The 16,523-nt window shown below is 45.5% G+C and overlaps 1 protein-coding gene and 1 long non-coding RNA gene across 5 annotated transcripts in view; one reads left to right on the forward strand and one right to left on the reverse strand.

The window, feature by feature from the left end:
• Positions 1 to 12,581, forward strand: part of LOC111775437 (uncharacterized) — a 42,207-nt gene extending 29,626 nt beyond the window's left edge. The window contains exons 1-3 of one of the 2 annotated variants that reach the window (XR_011422426.1): positions 10,488 to 10,602; positions 11,128 to 11,361; positions 12,238 to 12,581. This is a non-coding gene — a long non-coding RNA (uncharacterized lncRNA). Of the gene's footprint in view, positions 1 to 10,487; positions 10,603 to 11,127; positions 11,362 to 12,237 lie in introns of those variants that run through there. The other variant, XR_002811120.2, reaches the window with a different exon arrangement.
• On the reverse strand, positions 254 to 15,059 carry LOC138915924 (cell adhesion molecule CEACAM1-like). 3 transcript variants are annotated; one of them, XR_011422420.1, is made up of 6 exons: positions 14,687 to 15,021; positions 13,440 to 13,796; positions 9,561 to 9,839; positions 8,900 to 9,154; positions 1,868 to 2,163; positions 254 to 1,501 (listed from the first exon to the last, which is right to left on the reverse strand). XR_011422420.1 is itself a non-coding variant. In XM_070224521.1 (5 exons), the coding sequence occupies exons 1-5, from the start codon at positions 14,748 to 14,750 to the stop codon at positions 2,156 to 2,158; spliced, it is 963 nt and encodes a 320-aa protein (XP_070080622.1). In that variant the 5' UTR covers positions 14,751 to 15,059; the 3' UTR covers positions 254 to 2,155. The 3 variants fall into 3 exon arrangements, 2 of the variants coding, with proteins under 2 accessions (XP_070080622.1, XP_070080621.1); XM_070224521.1 differs by having other exon boundaries at positions 254 to 2,163; positions 14,687 to 15,059; XM_070224520.1 differs by lacking the exons at positions 254 to 1,501; positions 1,868 to 2,163 and having other exon boundaries at positions 8,680 to 9,154; positions 14,687 to 14,873.
• Between the last annotated feature and the right edge of the window lie 1,464 nt (positions 15,060 to 16,523).

Consider the following 16,523-nt stretch of genomic DNA (forward strand, 5'->3'; position numbering starts at 1 on the left):
CATGAAATCATCTTCTTTGTGGGAGGAAGATAGGCAGTTTCTTCCAGACAGGTTGGAGATGTGGCCTGTTGATTCTAGATAGACCCACTTTGTTAGCAGGTGTGCAAATGAATGTAGCTAATTCTCTGATCACTAGATCAAATATCTGTAGACTTAGAAATAGGCTTACTCTGATGCCCAGTTAAGCAAGTTCTCTTTCTTCTGCCTGTAAAGAAGACATTGTCTAAAGCAGTATTGACAATGAAGCAGCATGTTGACGTCTGATATATAATTTTTATTATAAATATAGAGCAGATTTTACAAATAATTCCAAAATAGCCTTAGCCAGGCAAAATTAAACAACACAGAATAGTGTGGATGAGAGGAAGTCCATACAGTGTGTGTCAGGGTTAGAAAACCCTGAATGAGGTACTGAGCACAGAGAACTCCCAAATAACCCTCTTTGAGGGGGTCTCTTAGACACAGCATGAGATCAAGTAATAGATATTGAGTAAAACCTTTCTCTCAACAGCCCCAAAGAGATTCCATCTGTGCAGAAGAAGGCTGGGTGGGAAGTGCATTTGCCTCTCCTTGTCCTGCCCTTCCTTTTATCCTAAGACACACTGGGACTCATAGACCCCATGGGGGAAAACGAATTTCACAGGGTCTTCAAGAAGCCTAGGGCCCAGTGATAATATTCCCCTTGTGTCCTAAGGGGCATCAACACCAGTGCAGCTTTCTAGGTTGTAAATGATGCCAATGGCATGAGTGACAGTGTTCCCTTCAAGCACTCCCACTTCACAGGACCAAATGCACCTTAGCAGGGGCCAAAGTTTCCTGAGAAAGTGAGTAGGGCTGACAGAACATACACAGGCAGATACATGGGGTAGAATGGAGGCTGGTGATTGGCCTGAGATGCCTGGAAACTGAGTTAGATCCATTTCTAGCCATGAATGAGGAAAATGGCTTCTTCTTCTTTTCTGTTTGGAGCCCCTGACATAAAAGCCTTGAGGAGCTCCTGGCCAAGGGGACTTGAGGAGTTTTGGTGGCTTCTTTCATCTAAGGCAGTCAGATTGACTTACACAGCTAAGCTAAGTGAAAATAACCCCTCTCACATAAATAAGCAGTTACAAAAATTAAATGGCAGAATGTCTCAGACTATAGAGAAAAAACCCAATTCTGTAAATTGTGCATTTTTAACACTTATTTAAATAATATCTGAAGGGTACCTCTCTGATTCCTTTCCCAGATTCCCAGCAAGTTGTCTCTGTTACCAGCTGACTCCTCCCTAAAGCCGTAACCTCCCCTTCTGTGGGCATTTACTTGAATAAAGCCCTTAAAGTGATTGAAAGTTACATGCATTTTTTTTTTCATTTTCCATTAGGACTCACCTGTGAAACTGGAAAAATAACTTTTCTAGTTGCTTCTAGTGAGTTCTCTGAAGACAGGCAAGCCATGGGCTTATGTGGTATTCCAGCTAAGCAGCAAGGTTCTTAGGCCCTGGTCCTATGGGTAGACAATGCTGCAGTGGACAAATGTGTAGAATTTTTTCTTAGTTCAGAATTGGTTATATATTTCTTTTCCTGTGTCTCATGGGCTCACCCTGGGCTTTGTAGACACAGGAGAAGTTTTTACTTTTACTTTTTCTCTATTCCTTTCTGGCACATGCATTTCAGTAGATAAAGACATATGTCTCAGGGTTATGGCAAATTCAAGTTAGACAGGACTGGGACAGGGAGGTTATTGTGCTCTGAATAGTTAAATTTAAAACTAGTTTAGGTCAGGAGAGGGGGAGGGGAGGGATGTTCTGGCAACTTTCTCTCATGGTATGCTTTGCCTAAGTTCAAGGATTGGAAAGACTGGGTTTCCTACAGACTCCTAGCCTTACCTTTTCATGTATTGACACTGAAGGGAGGGGCTGTGACTGGGCAGCTTGGAGGTGCCTCATTTGGAAGTTGTGGGGTGGAGGAAGAAGCTTCTTTTCCTTGAGGGTAAAGCTATCCTTCCAGTGATGGGGATGAGAAGATTGGAATGTCATCAGGGCAGCAAACAGGGCAGGTTGCAGTACTTCTTTTTCACTTCTGAATAAACTGTTTCTGTAGCTGATGAGGGTGGGGAGGCTAAAGTTGGTTTCTTTGATTCCTGGGCATTGAAGTTCAGGGAAGAAAATGCCACTTCATCGATCTGAAAGGCATGAGCAGCAGTCAGTTAAATCAGTGTCATAGGTCAGGCCCTCACCTGGTCTAGTGTGATTCAGTACCACGTGCTATCACCACTTTGAAATTTTTAGCTTTTGAGAAGGGCTTTTATCAACCATTATCTTTGCTTGCTAACATCCTGTTGAGTGATCACTAGAAGCGAGAGATTATGGTATTTATACAATGGAATATGATGATACAGCAATGAGAAGGAGCACACTACCAATGCATACAACAATATGACTGAATCTCACAAAGCAAGTCTGAATGAAAGGAGCCAGACACATATAAGGATATACTGTGTCTTTCATTTATGTAAGAACATAAACAGGCAAAACTAATCTAGTGCATTAGAAGTCAAGATAGTGGTTACTCTTTGGAAGGAAGGAAGTGGAGGGTTTTGGGGGGACAGGATTTTGTTTCTTGATTTTGGTGCTGCTTACATGGGTATGTTTAACTTGGGGAAATTCATACAGTGTTAAACTATATTTATGATTCAAGCACATTTCAGGGTATATATGTATGTACTTGATAAGATGGGAAAAATTTGGTAAAATTATTATAAATTAAAGAAACGAAGGCCACAGACCCACTGGAATGGAAATTATCCTTTGAGAGTAAGAGCAGAGTCAGCCTGAAGGTAGAGGAGGGAGAATGACTGAGGCCTTCCTTGTGTTGGGCACCGTGCTGGGTGCTGTACATTTGTATCTCATTGAATTCCTTCAGCTTCTCTTCGAAGTAGGCAGCATGCCCATTTGTTAGATGACAAAATGAGGATCTGAAACGTTAAGCTACTTGTCCAAGATCACAGAGCTACTAACAGTCTCAGCAAGGATTCAAACACAGGATGGTGGTAATTCCAAAGAGCCGTGCTCCAATGAGGTAGACTCATGGGAGTTGTTACCAACCCTTCTTTGTTTGCTGCTACATCGAGGAACTTTGACCCAAACCTGGTCTCACATTGGTGTCTTCAAGTATAACCCATTCTAAACAGAGGTATTTCCATGAGAAAGTGAAACAGTGAAACTGGGTGTGCTTACCTTGATAAGGGGGTTGTCAGAGTGGCCCTGACCCAGGGAAGCAAAAGAAGAGTTACCAACTCATGGAAATACAAAGCTGACTTATGTTCTTAGAACAATGGTGTTCCTAAGATGTGATTTCTCCCTGAAGGAGATGGCAGGTGGTGGGAAGGTGGAGTGGGGAGGTGGCCCATGATCACTTAAGGAATTGGCTTCCCTCAGAGTCTGTGGTCCAGACCCAGGGCATTAGTACCAGAGGAGCGGCAAGAGTAGAGCCAGAGGATGCCTCCATCCAGTTCTGAAGATTTTTTTCAGGTCATAAGACCTTGATTTTTTTCCCTGATGTGTTTCTCAGCAACAGGCTTCAGTGGCAAGGCAGGGCATTGAGCCCACAGCTCCCAGAGCACCACAAGACAGGGAAAGTCTCACCAAAAGAGAATGCCCACATCTATAAATGGGCAGGAGGGGGAAGCAGGAGGATGAGGAAGTGGCTCCTGGAAACAGGTCCATCTTCCTCAGACCTATGTGGCTTAAGCAGAGTGACCATCTCTCCTGGGGCTATATCTCAGGGGAATCTGTTGTGGCTAGGAAGGGTGTGAGGACCTATGCCAACTTAATGTTGGGGAGTGGAGATCCCCTCTAAAAGTTCAGAAGGTAGGGAGTGGTTTGGGAATCCAGGATTCCCTGCTAGGGCAGGGCACGTGGTGGAACACACCAGCTCTCAGAGGTGAGTGGCTTTACTTACTGTGGTTGGAGGCTGAGGGTTTGTGCTCTGTGAGATTGCACTGGCCACTTGACCTATATAAATATCAGACACTGGAACTGCTATTCCTGAGCATAGGATCTTTGCTCCTTGAGTGAGGAAGGACACTGCCAGCTGATAATTCTTTGGGGCTCTTCAATGTTCATTTATATCATGGTGGATACTGCCTTTCCTCTCAGGGCCTCCTTCCTCAGTCTACTCATGATTCTGTCCCTCTCAGGTCTCTTGTGGTGGGGACTTAATTGACAGAAGGCCTGGGCTAGTGCACTCTGAATTCACCGTCTCCATTCACCCTCACCATTCAATGCACGGTGACCACCCTTCCCACAGGCTCCCAGCAGGGATATGAAAGCAATCGCAAATCTGTGAGAAACGATTTTCCCCTGATGGGTGACTTTAGCTCAAGGACTCCCTGTCAGCCTCGTAGACACTCTCTTAGAGCTGCACTGCAAACTAAAGCTTCCTTCCTTCTCTTTCTCCTTCACAGGGATCATGCATCATGGTCTGTCTGTGGTTTGTGGAATCCCCCAGGCTCTTCCCACTCCTGCCCCACTATCCTTTACAGGCATTTTCCCCAATAAATGAATTGTATGTCTGATCCCCTCTTGGCTGCATCTCAGGAGGAAAACTAACATAGAAGACATGAAACTTTGCATTCAACTCCTTTTTTCTCTCCTATGTTTAGTCAGTAACCATGTCCCAATGGTTTTTTGTGTTATACCTCCCCTCTACCTATTGTATTTTTCCTTTTGCATCTGTTTCTTCTTTTCTATTCCTGTTGTCAACTCAAGACTGATGATTAATGCTAATGTTAGCAAGTACTACGAGGTACTGTGACAGCCTTTAGCTATATAATTTACATATATATCATTTGATTCATATAATAGAGCTGTCAGATAGACATTGTTTCCATTTTACAGATGAGAAAACATAAGTTTACAGTGGTGAAAAAACTTACCTAAATTCGTATTTCTAGTAAATGGTAGATCTAGAGTCAAGTAATCCTTGACCCTAGGACTTCCTGAGTTCATAGAAGCTAATGATAATAGAGTAATAATAGCAGCTAATACTTATGGAACATTTCCTCTGAAAATGGCATTTTGCTAAAAGTTTAATTGATTATTACATTAAATCTTCAAAAAAATATCATTAAGCAGGTACAGTCATCTCTCTTTATCCATGGGGGATTGATTCAGGAGCCCCTGTGGATTACCATAATCCGTAGATGCTCTAGTCCATTATATAGAATGGTGTAGTTTTTGCATATAACCCACACACATCCTCCCATATACTTTAAATCATCTCTACGTCACTTATAATACTTCATACAATGTAAATGCTATATAAATAGAAGTCTACACACGTTCAGTATAGATGCAACCATAGTAGGTCTTTCAATCTGCAATTGGTTGAATCATGGATATAGAAGCTGTGGATACGGAGGTCAACTGTACTCATTGCAATTTTCAGTTGAGCACTGAGGCTCAGACAAGTTAAGAATCTTGTGCAAGAAATTTATAAATGTAAATGCTTCCCTTAAAAAGGAAGAAAGATCTCATATCAACAACTTAACTTTATAACCTAAGGAACTAGAAAAGAAGAACAAACTAAGTCCAAAGCTAGCAGAAGGAAGGAAATAATAAAGATTAGAGTGGAGATAAGTAATATAGAAAGTGGAAAAACAATAGAGAAAATCAACAAAACCAAAAGTTGGATTTTCAAAAAAGATTAACAGAATTGACTAGCCTATAACTAGATTGACTAAGAAAAAGAGAGAGAAGATTCAAATTACTAACATCAGAAATGAAAGTGGAGACATTACTACCAATTCTACAGGAAATAAGAATTTTAAGAGTCCCAGGAATTGTTATATGCCATCAAATTGGATAACCTAGATAAATGGACAAATTCCTAGAAACACAAACCCTTCCAAGATGGAATCCTAAAGAAATAGAAAATATGAATGGTCCTATAATTAGTAAGGAGATTGAATCAGTAAAAGCATTTGACAAAATTCAATGTTCTTTCATGATAAAAACACTCAAACTAGGAATAGAGGGAAACTAAGTCAACATAATGCAAGTCATATATAAAAAACCCACACCTAACATCATAGTCAGTGGTGAAAGACAAAGTTTTTGCTCTAAGATCAAGGACAAGTCATGGATGCCTGATTTTACCACTTCTATTCAAAATAGTATTGGAAGTCCTAGCCAACAATTAGGCAATAAAAAGAAATAAAAGTCATCTAAATTGGAAATGAGAAGTAAAATGATCTGTTTGTAGATGATACGTCCTTATATTTAGAAAACACTAAAGTTCCCACAAAAAACTCTTAGAACTAACAAATTCAGCAAAGCTGCAGGATACTGCATCAACACGTAAAAAAATCAGTTGTGTTTCTATAAGTGAGTAATGAACAATTTGAAAAGGAAACTAAGAAAATTTTATTTACAGTAGCATCAAAAAGAATAAATACTTAGGAATTAACTTAACCAGGGAGTTGAAAGATTTACACTCTGAAAAAGTACAAAAACACTGCTGAAAGTAATTAAAGAAGACATAAATGGAAAGGCATTCCATGTTCATGGATTATAAGACTTAATATTGTTAAGATGACAATACTATCCAAAATAATCTACACATTCAATGCAATCTTTATCAAAATCCCAATGACCTTTTTTAGCAGAAATAGGAAAATCCATCCTAAAATTCCTATGGAATTTCAAGAGCCCCAAATAGACAATCTGGAAAAAGAAGAACAAGTTGGCCAACTCACACTTCCTGATTTCAAAAATTGCTACAAAACTACAGTAATCTGGGGCCAGCCCCGTGGCTGAGTGTTTAAGTTTGCGTGCTCTGCTGCGGCGGCCCAGGGTTTTGCCGGTTCAAATCCTGGGCACGGACATGGCACCACTCGTCAGGCCACGTTGAGGCAGCGTCCCACATGCCACAACTAGAAGGATCTGAAACTAAGATATACAACTATGTACCAGGGGGATTTGGGGAGATAAAGCAGAAAAAAAAAACCCCACAAAACTACAGGAATCAAAACAGTATGGTACTAGCATAAACACAGACATATTGACCAGTGGAATACAAAACCTGGAAATAAACCTTTACAAATAAGGTCAGATGATTTTTGACAAGGGTGTGAAGATCATTCAATGGGGAGAGGACAGTCTTTTCAACAAATGGTACTGGGAAAACTGTATATCCATGCAAAATAATGAAGTTGAAAGCTTATCTAACACTATGCACAAAAAGTTAACTGACAATGCTTCAAAAGACCTAAATGTGAAAGCTAAAACTATAAAATGCTTAGAAAGAAAACAGAGAGTGAGTGCTTCATGACATCTAATTTGGCAATGATTTCTTAGATAGGAAACCAAAAGCACAGGCAACAAAGAAAAAATAGATAAATTGGACTGTATGAAAATTTAAAAATTTGTGCAGCAAAGAACACTTTCAGCAAAGTGAAAAGACAACCCACAGAATGGGAGAAATCATTGGCAAATCATATATCTGACAAGGGATTAATATCCAAAATATATAAAGAACAACTACAACTCAACAAAACAACAAAAAACAACCCAGTATAAAAGTGGGCAGAGGAACCAAATACGCATTTCTCCAAAGAAGGTTTACAGATGGCCAATAATCAATGAAAAGATGCTCAGCATCACTAATCATTAGGGAAATACAAATTAAAACCACAATGAGATACCATTTTTCTCCACCCATTTTTTTTTTTCAATGAGGAGGATTCACCCTGAGCTGATATCCATTACTAATCTTCCTCTTTTTTTGCTTGAGGAAGACTAGCCCTGAGCTAACATCTGTGCCACTCTTCCTCTATTTTGTATGTGGGATGCCTCCAAAGCATGGCTGTTGAGTGGAGTACGTCCACGGCCAGGATCTGAACCCACAAACCCAGGTCGCTGAAGCAGAGCACCTGGAACTCTAACCATTCGGCCGTAGGGCCAGCCCCCTCCCATTGCCTTGTGTGTGACCCTTTGCTAGAGCTCTCTGTGACTTTATGAATGGTCAGGCCTGCTCTTTAGTATGGTAACTTTAAACAGAGAAGAGAAGGCATTTCTTTTGTTAAATACTTTATTAGATAATGAGCATGGCCCAGCCAGTCTTCATGCCCTTAGGACCTGGAAAAGTTCCAATCTAAAGGATTTCACAATCTGAATAGCACTTTTACTTCCTGGCCTGTGTACTGAATCACAGAGAAGGAAATCTCTAGAGAGAATTGGTCATACTTTTAACAAAAGTCTGGCACTCTTAGCCCTCTTTGTAAACTATAAGCTTTTGGGCACTGCTCCTTCTGTCCTGTGAAGGGTCTTCATGGAAGAATCTGCCTGTCTTTCCAGTGTGAACCATAATTCACTGTTTCCCTTTGTTATACATATGTGTTGGTGCCACACAGTGTCATATAATTGGTGACTTCAGAGCCAGGACACAACTCAGAGGAGTCTGCACCAAGGCTTACTCTTTTCCCATTTTCCTGCAGCCTGGACTGAAAAAGGATCTGATGTCGATTTGGCCGAATTGAGGACAGGCCACCCCTGTACCTTCTCTACACGCCCCTGTCCCACCACAGGTAGCATCAGAGCAGACTCAATCGTAAGGCGAGCCTGGAGCAGAATGATCTTCTTCCTTCTCCCGCTGTGAAGCCCCCTGCACCGTATGGGACTTTCTGGGAGTGAGAGAACCCCCTCCCCGCATTCCAGGCTGGACCCGCATCTTCCCTGGGAACTCAGAGAGCAAGGGAAAGAAGGGTCTGTGGATGTAGTTGTGAGGGTTCAGGGATACTTATGGGATTGCTTGTGTCCATGGAAACAGGATAGGAAATAACTTCCTGCAGGCTCTTTTCTGAAAACCAGACATTTCCACCTCAGAGCCTGTTGTCGATGGTCCAGGGAGCCACTTACCAGAGACTGTGATGGTCTTGACTGTGGTCCTATTGAGGCCAGTGACAGAGTTATGGACGAGGCAGGTGTAGGATCCACTGTCATTCGCACTGATGTTGGGGATAAAGAGCTCCTGGGTGGATTGCTGGGGCCTCCCATTGATAAGCCAAGAATACCGTGCAGGTGGGTTAGAGGCCGCGTGGCAGGAGAGGCTGAGGTTTGCCCCTTGCTGGTAATAGGAGTCTGAGGGGGAAATGGTGGGGGCATCCGGGCCATCTGGAGCAAACAGAATAAAGCCACATGTGATATAATCAGAGAGAAGGGGAATCTCCTAGTCTGTACAAAGGCCATTGTATCCTACTGAGCTGGGTCACAACCTGTTTTAAAAACTCCCAACCTTGACCCTTCTGTGTTCACTCATACTGAGTCTGAGACATTAACCTGTTTCTCCCATCACAGATTGCTGGTCCTGAGCACCTCAAGACAGGAGCAGCCCATCCCTTCCTAGTCTTGGCTCAAGGCTGGGCCTGCCCAGATTTGTCTGAGACAGCAAGTCATGGCCATGCTGGTGTCCAGGGGTGAGGGTTTGTCTACATGGACCTGAGAGGGACAGATGTAGCTTGGCCTCTGGCAGTGTTTTTGGGTGGACAGCCTGGGTCAGCAAGGGACAGAAGTTACTCACAGAGAACATTGAGGTAGAATGGGTCACTGCGACGAGCACTCACTGGGTTCCAGGTTTCACACTCATAGGGTCCTGTGTCATTCCTTGTGACATGGAGTAAAGTGAGAGTCCTGTTGTCTGGGGACAGCTTCAGCCAGGCGCTGTCCGGGAGGCTCTGATTGTTGATCGACCACAGGTAGGTGGTGTTCTGAGTCTCAGGTTCACATGTTAACACTATAGGGTCCCTGTGCTCCACGGGGTTGGAGCTGTTGCATGTGATGTTGGGTTTGGTTAACTCCGCTGCACAGATAACAGAGAGAATATTACCCTGTGTGGCACCTTTGATTCCTCCAAAGTCATCTTCAATCAGAGTTGGCATTTCTCACCTCTCAGTCAACCCAAGTCCTTAAAGGAATAAGGCAGGTCTGTGCATTCCAAGGCAAATGCATAAGGATCTGTGTGCTCAGAGAAAGTAAGCCTGCCTGCTCTGTCTGGGAGAAGTCAAATAAGCATCAGGGTTAGTCATGAAAAGAAACAGGACTGGGAGTCAGAGACCACCCAGGGCTTCTCATGGCTCTTCACTAACCAGCTAACTTCTGACCAAACTTGGGGTCTTCCCCTGGAAAGTGTGGGTGCTGAGGCCCTTTCTATTACACAGACCTACATCACTTAGCATAGATGTGTTTTTCCTGAGGCCTTGTTTTCCAGGATTATCCTAGAGATGGGTAATGATGGGCCTTCCTATAGTTCTTAAGCCAAAAGGGGCCTGAGCAGCGAAGCCTATAACTGGGTATTCAAGCAGAATTACTAAATGGGGAGATCAGAGAAAGCCCAGAAGTCAGTTCAGCGCTCACGCTGCAGGGCCATGAAGTAGGGCAGGTCTGCCCAGGTGTTCCACGGTGACTGGCATGAGGCAGTGATGTCATAAAGAGTAGAGCAGAGTTAAGACTAGAAATGATCCAGAAAAGTGTGAGTGGGACAGGCAGGGGCTGGCTGGCTTTGGCAGCAGAGCCATCTGCTCTGCCCTTTATCTTTAAAGCCTCTTCTCCCACTTGAGAGGGTAGTGAGTACCGTGTTGATCTTTCCTGAAATACAAGTGGATGTTTTCAAGTGCAGAAAGGGTATCCAGTGGAAAGGGAGGGAGAATCTAGCCCTCATGGACCATTTGTAAACACAATTATGAGACAGAAATCTGAGAAGTAAAATTGTTTCCATATTGAAAATGAATATTAATGCCCCAAAGATCTAAGACCAGTTTCTGGAGGGATCTCTCTCTAGCAAGCACTAAAGGTCATAGACCAAGTTCTGCAGTCCAACCAGGATCACATAATACTCAAAGGAAGATGCTAAAGTTGCTTTGAAATCAGTGGCTTCCTGGGTAGAGTCCTGTTAAGAGGACAGAATTGATCAGGGGGATGGTCTGAGGTGTTTCTGTTATATAAAGGGAGGAATGCTACCAAATTAGTCAAAATGATATGTGTTATGTTAGTAAATTTAGGAAATAGGTCCTTGTCACCAATTTATAAGGACAGTCATGCAAAATGGAAAGAAGGTCTAATGCTTGTATGTGGTTGTCTTTTGACCTCAGGCAACGTAAGTTTGATCAAATTCATCCAAGTTGGTCAGCCTCTAAGTGAAAGGATAGTACCTGGTGGATCTCACCATCTGAGAACATCCTGCCGTGTGGTAAAAGTGTCATCATGAGGACCTATGTGTGTGAAACAGGAAATAAACCAGTCAGATGGTGCAGGGTCTGGCCAGCCCCACCTTGGAAAGTTCTCAGGAACCACTGGAAGAATGGGAGCCTCACCAGGATGAGGATGTGAGTAAGGAGTCAAAGGGGTGAAATGAACCTGTGAGCTTTTGGGGACTGCAGACCTGTCCTTCTGCCTTTGAATCCCTGGTTGAATCATGTAGAGAGTAGATTGAGAAGTCACATGTCCCCGTCACGTTACATTCCACTTGTTGACGTCATGGAGGGAAAGGGCCCTGGATGGTGACACAGTGGAAGCTCATTCTTCTGGTGACCTGGGGAAATTAGCTCATGATGGAACCTCAAGGGGCTGCTGCTCCCACTGATTTCTGTGTCCTTTACCATTGCCCTGGAGGGAGAGCCTGACCACAAGTGTCAGTGGGAGAATCCAGGGAGGCTTAAGAGCGGGGGAAGCTGTGCAGAACAGGGACAGCTGGAATGAATGGGGAGGAAGATGAAGGATGTGGGAGGAGCAAAGAGAGCCAGAAACATCCAAGGTTGTGAGCAGTGGGGGTTACAAGTGACTTCCAAGTCCCAAGTCACCAAGAGCCTTTTGTTGCCCTAGGGACAGGGCCAGAACAGCCTTAAAAACCCTGCCATGGCTGAGCAGCCCCACAGTCATGAGACTCTTCTCTCAGAGTGGCCTTAGGGGCTGGTGGTCAGAGGAATGTAACAAGGGTCTCAGCCTCCGGAGTGACAGAGAACAAGTGTGGCCATAACCTCCTAGGGTCCTGCATCCAAGTTCCAGTCTGTGAAGAGATTAGGGATCATTCATTTACATTTCATTCCTTGCCTCCCTCATGAAAGAGCAATTGAGTTGTTGGGACCTATGATGGTTGCAGGTGTAGAGTGGGGAGTAAGAAAGCAAAGTCCTTTCCTTTATACTCCAGTGGGGGTGATACCAGCACATCAGGAAACAAATAAATGATATCAAGTCCATTTCAGGGAGCTGTGGATCAGCCACCAGAATGGGAGGCCTGGACATCTCTGCACTGACTCTGATTGTTGATGAAGATAATTTGGTTCTTGAGTAAAATCAGACTAATTCTCCATTTATCGTCACTATACAAACCAGAAAATCTAGAAGAAAGGATCTGATCCAATGGCTGGTCTTGGGGTCCATAAGTGCTTGATAAGGCCCCAGGGTGGTGCAGAGGTCGGGGCTGTGATTGCACAAAGATCTTCCCATGACTCTGATCTACTGTTCACGGTCTGTGTGACCATGATTCGGGGACTGTGTCTCTCTGTGCGTCAGTTTCCCCTAAATAAAATGCAGTAAATGGCCTCTCAGTTACCAAGTTGTCTGAATTAACCTTAAAATATCCTCAAATACCTGACCTAAAGCTTAGTATGTAAGAGCTACCCAAATAAACGGCGTTCAAGAGACAGAGAGCTGCTTGGGCCTGATCCTAGGTACATGAGGAGCTGCCAGGAGCATCTTCTGTCCTCTGTTCCTCCCTGGGGATGGCGACCATCTTGTAGAGTCCTGTATGTCCTAGCACAGTTGGCTAACGGCCTGGGGACCTTCTCCATCTGTCCTATCCATGCCAAGTCTCAGGCGAAGGATCAGACTCCGCCCCTGCCCAGATGTGGCTCTTAAGGCCAAGCCCTGGCTGGTGACCAGCTCAGGAACTTCGGGACTTGGGCAGCCAGGAAATCATTGCTCCCAGTCAGCCCTGCCCAGGAGGCTAAAATCTAACCCTAGCACAGGCACCCCAGGGTCACTGGAGTCATGATACCTGGGACAGGGGTCTGGGCAGAGGTTTCCCAGGGCTGAGCTTCTCTCTGAGGATCCAAGGGGGCCCCTCAGGCCAGGCTCTGATCAAGCTGTGCAGGACCTTCCTTAGGGTCATGTTCACGGGGAGGGGCCCAGGGAGCTGGACTGAGACTGACCTCCCTCTGCTGAGTTACTCCCGTCAGACTGTTCTTCTCTCTGCAACAATGTCTGCCGGGGCTGGATTCTGAGAAGGGTATTCTGATCTTATGATGTTTGTCTCTACTGTGTGTGCCCTGCACTAAATGCTCAAACCTCAGCATGAGACATAATACAGAAGGGGATGTAGGCACAGTCCCGGCCTGTTAATCCCATGTGTGTAAAGTAGAATTCACCCCACCCAACTCCCAGAAATCTGAGAGAGATCACTCACAGTATACGTGGAGCTGTCCAGTTCCTAGTTCACTTTGAAAATTTATCTTTATGACTGGTAGGGTGTAGTATCCTGTGTCCTCCTGGGTGACATTCTGGAACAGCAGTGATCCATTGGGGAATATTATCTCTTGACCATTGTTTACAGGCCCTGGTGTCATTTCTTGTGTGTCTATCACATATGATGCAATTTGTTGATTGGAATCTATTTCCCCTTTGAACCAGCCATAGCCTAGGAGATTCCCAGGCAGATTGTGTACAACTAGAAGAACTTCCTTCCCTTCAGCAGCATCGGTCGGCACCGATTCAATAGTGAGTTGGGCAGTGGTGGGCGGGTTCCAGAAGCTTATGAGTGAGGCTAGGAGGGAAGAGAGAGTGAGATCAATCAATATTTGGATGTACACATTGGGATAGAAAGATGAGGCTGTAGGTCCTGAGAAGTTCTCTTCATCTCCTAGACTTGGGGCGTGTGTGTGCGTGTGTGTGTATGTGTGTGTCTCCTGTTGGTCAAGGTCAGCAGCATGATCACCATTACTTCAACCCCTTTGAACTTGTTATTTCCTCTGTTCCCCGTGCTCTTCCCCAGGTGTCTACCTGATTTACTCCCTCACTGCCTTCAGAGCCCTGCTTGCTCTCAGGAGTATCCTTGGGAGACGCCTTCCCTACCACCTGCTCTAAAGACCCCTGTCTTCACTTTCTGACCATTCCATGCTCTGTTCCCTTCATGACAATGTCAGTCCCTAACATCACATTCTAGATCTCTTTGCTTATCTCTCCTCATACCCACATAATGTGAGCTCCTGAGGATAGGGACTTGTCTGATCTTGTTGTGATCCAGTGCTTGGAACAGGCTGCAAACACCTGTGGATGAATGAATATTTCCAGGGCCCTCCACATCCTGGTGTTTATTTGTCAATTTCTGAGGCTTATTAGTAAGGACAATGTTTAGTGCCTATGGTTATTTTTTTTCTGAATTGTCACTCTGATACAGTCATCTTATTTTCATAATGTAACTTGAAAACAATATAGCAATTGAGTTTTTCCTGCTCCTCACGAATTCCAGCTCACTAAGCTTTTCCTCTTGCTGAGTCCACAGCCCCCATCCTACTCTGCTCCTGTATGTCCCCTCCCCTCAGGTCCAAGCAGAAGTCCTCTGTCCCCTCTCAGGGTCCTGTTCTCCCCAGGAGACTCCAGTCAGTCTCTGTTCTCCCATCTCCCACCCACCCTCAGGGTATCATCCCCTCTCACCTGCCAGCAGAAGCCCCTGCCAGGGGATGTGCCCTCTGTGAGGAGGGGCTGAGGGGGGCTCCATGGTGTCTGCTGCCTGCTCTGTCCCTCCCTCTGTGAGAAGAGCTTGGGATCCCAAAATGCTCACAAGCCCTGCTGTCCAGGTGCTTCAGCTCTGCTGTCCTTCCTTCCTCTGCGCTGAGCCTCCTCCAGGGGCAGGAGTCTTTAGCTGGGTCACATGCGCTGGAGGCGGTCTCTCTGCTCAGGACCCTCCCTCTCTCTCATCTCATTCCAGCCTCCCGCTTCTCCTCCTTCCCCTTTCCTTTCTGTCTACATTTTGGTTCCCTGGGAATTGTGGAGGCCTCTCTGCCTTTAGCTGTGATTCCTCCTACACACACACACACACACACACACACACCCTTGTTTGAACAAGCACAAGCCTGGGCATTAGTGTCCTTGGCAATCCCAACTCTGAGTCAGGATGCACAGTCAGGCTCTCCTGAAGCCTTTTCTGTGGTTCCTCCTACACACACACACACACACACACACACACACACACACCCTTGTTTGAACAAGCACAAGCCTGGGCATTGGTGTCCTTGGCGATCCCAACTCTGAGTCAGGATGCACAGTCAGGCTCTCCTGAAGCCTTTTCTCTTTCACGTTTGACTTTTTCCTTCAGAGCAGGACTACTGCAGCTACATCAGGAACTCTTGTCACAAGGATGTCACCCCTGCTGGGTTCCAGAATCACCTGCGGAACTTTAAAATGATTGTCAACACCCAGCTAACACCTTAAAAATGCTACTTCAGCTGCTGCCCGGGTTTGTGGATACCCAGCCAGGCTGAGACTCCATTTTGTAGGGGGGGGTAGCTTCTCTCTTTCTCTTGTTCAGACTCAGAAGATTCTGTTAAGATGCAGATTCTGACCCGGCAGGTGTGGGGTGGACCCGAAAGTCTGTATCTTACAAGCTCTCAAGTGATGCTGATCACACTGGCCTGTGGAGCACACTTTCAACAACAAGGCTGATGGGAATCCCTGTCCCCTGAGACGATGACCCACCCTTCCCGCAACATTGGCCTCTGCTGTGTCCTGGCGTTGGGTCTGTCAGCACCACACAGAGACCCAGGGATCTCCAAACCCAGGGCATTATTTCTATTTGTGACACAGAAACGCAGCCTGGCACTAGGGTTTTCGCATGTCCTCAAATATACTGGGAAGGTGGGATTTACTCCCAGGAGAAAGGTCAGAGAGATGACTCTGTGGGTGAGAAAGGGGCAAGCTGAGTGCTGACTCGTGAGGGGACCCGCCCTCCATCTCTGAGTTTCAGCAGCCCGGCCTCTGCTTTCTGGGACAGAGACCCAGTACTGTTGTCTTAGGAGCTGCAGTTCCCAAGTGTGAAGGGGAAGGTTTCCTGCATGTCCTAGGTGAGAGGATAGTGGGGGTGGGAGGTCAGTGGCTGTGGGCAACCTGGTCCTTGGGGGAACTTTTCAGGGAGATACTCCCTCTCCATGGGTGTTGGCTGAGCTGTGGCTGAGAGCCTGTCCATGTGCTCCCTGACCATCCTGGGGCCTCTGTCCTCTGCCTGGCTGACTTCCTGGGAAAGCACCCCCCAAGTCCAGATGACCACCATGGGTGTGGACTGGCGGGTCCTAGTCCGACCGCAACTTGGCAGGTGGTCCAGGTGTGACCCATACTCTTAGCCGGTGCGCTGGATGCAGTGCAGGCTCAGGTCGGGTGTGCACATGCAGGGGCCCTGGAGGAGCAGGTGGTGGGGTGCATTCTTGCAGGCAGGGATTTGGCTTCCAGAGGCTCCCCAAGTTCCACTGGGGTCCTACTGAAGTGCACAGGGTTCTGG

The sequence above is a fragment of the Equus caballus genome, chromosome 10, assembly GCF_041296265.1.
Source record: "Equus caballus isolate H_3958 breed thoroughbred chromosome 10, TB-T2T, whole genome shotgun sequence".
NCBI classification, from domain to species: domain Eukaryota; kingdom Metazoa; phylum Chordata; class Mammalia; order Perissodactyla; family Equidae; genus Equus; species Equus caballus.

Excerpts from the sequence above, each read along its gene's own strand:
- LOC138915924 (XM_070224520.1), bottom strand. The coding sequence starts at position 14,750 with ATGGAGCCCCCCTCAGCCCCTCCTCACAGAGGGCACATCCCCTGGCAG. Across the intron at positions 13,797-14,686 it reads GCAGGGGCTTCTGCTGGCAG|CCTCACTCATAAGCTTCTGG; the intron begins GTGAGAGGGGAT and ends CTTCCCTCCTAG. Across the intron at positions 9,840-13,439 it reads TGGACAGCTCCACGTATACT|CGGAGTTAACCAAACCCAAC; the intron begins GTGAGTGATCTC and ends TTATCTGTGCAG.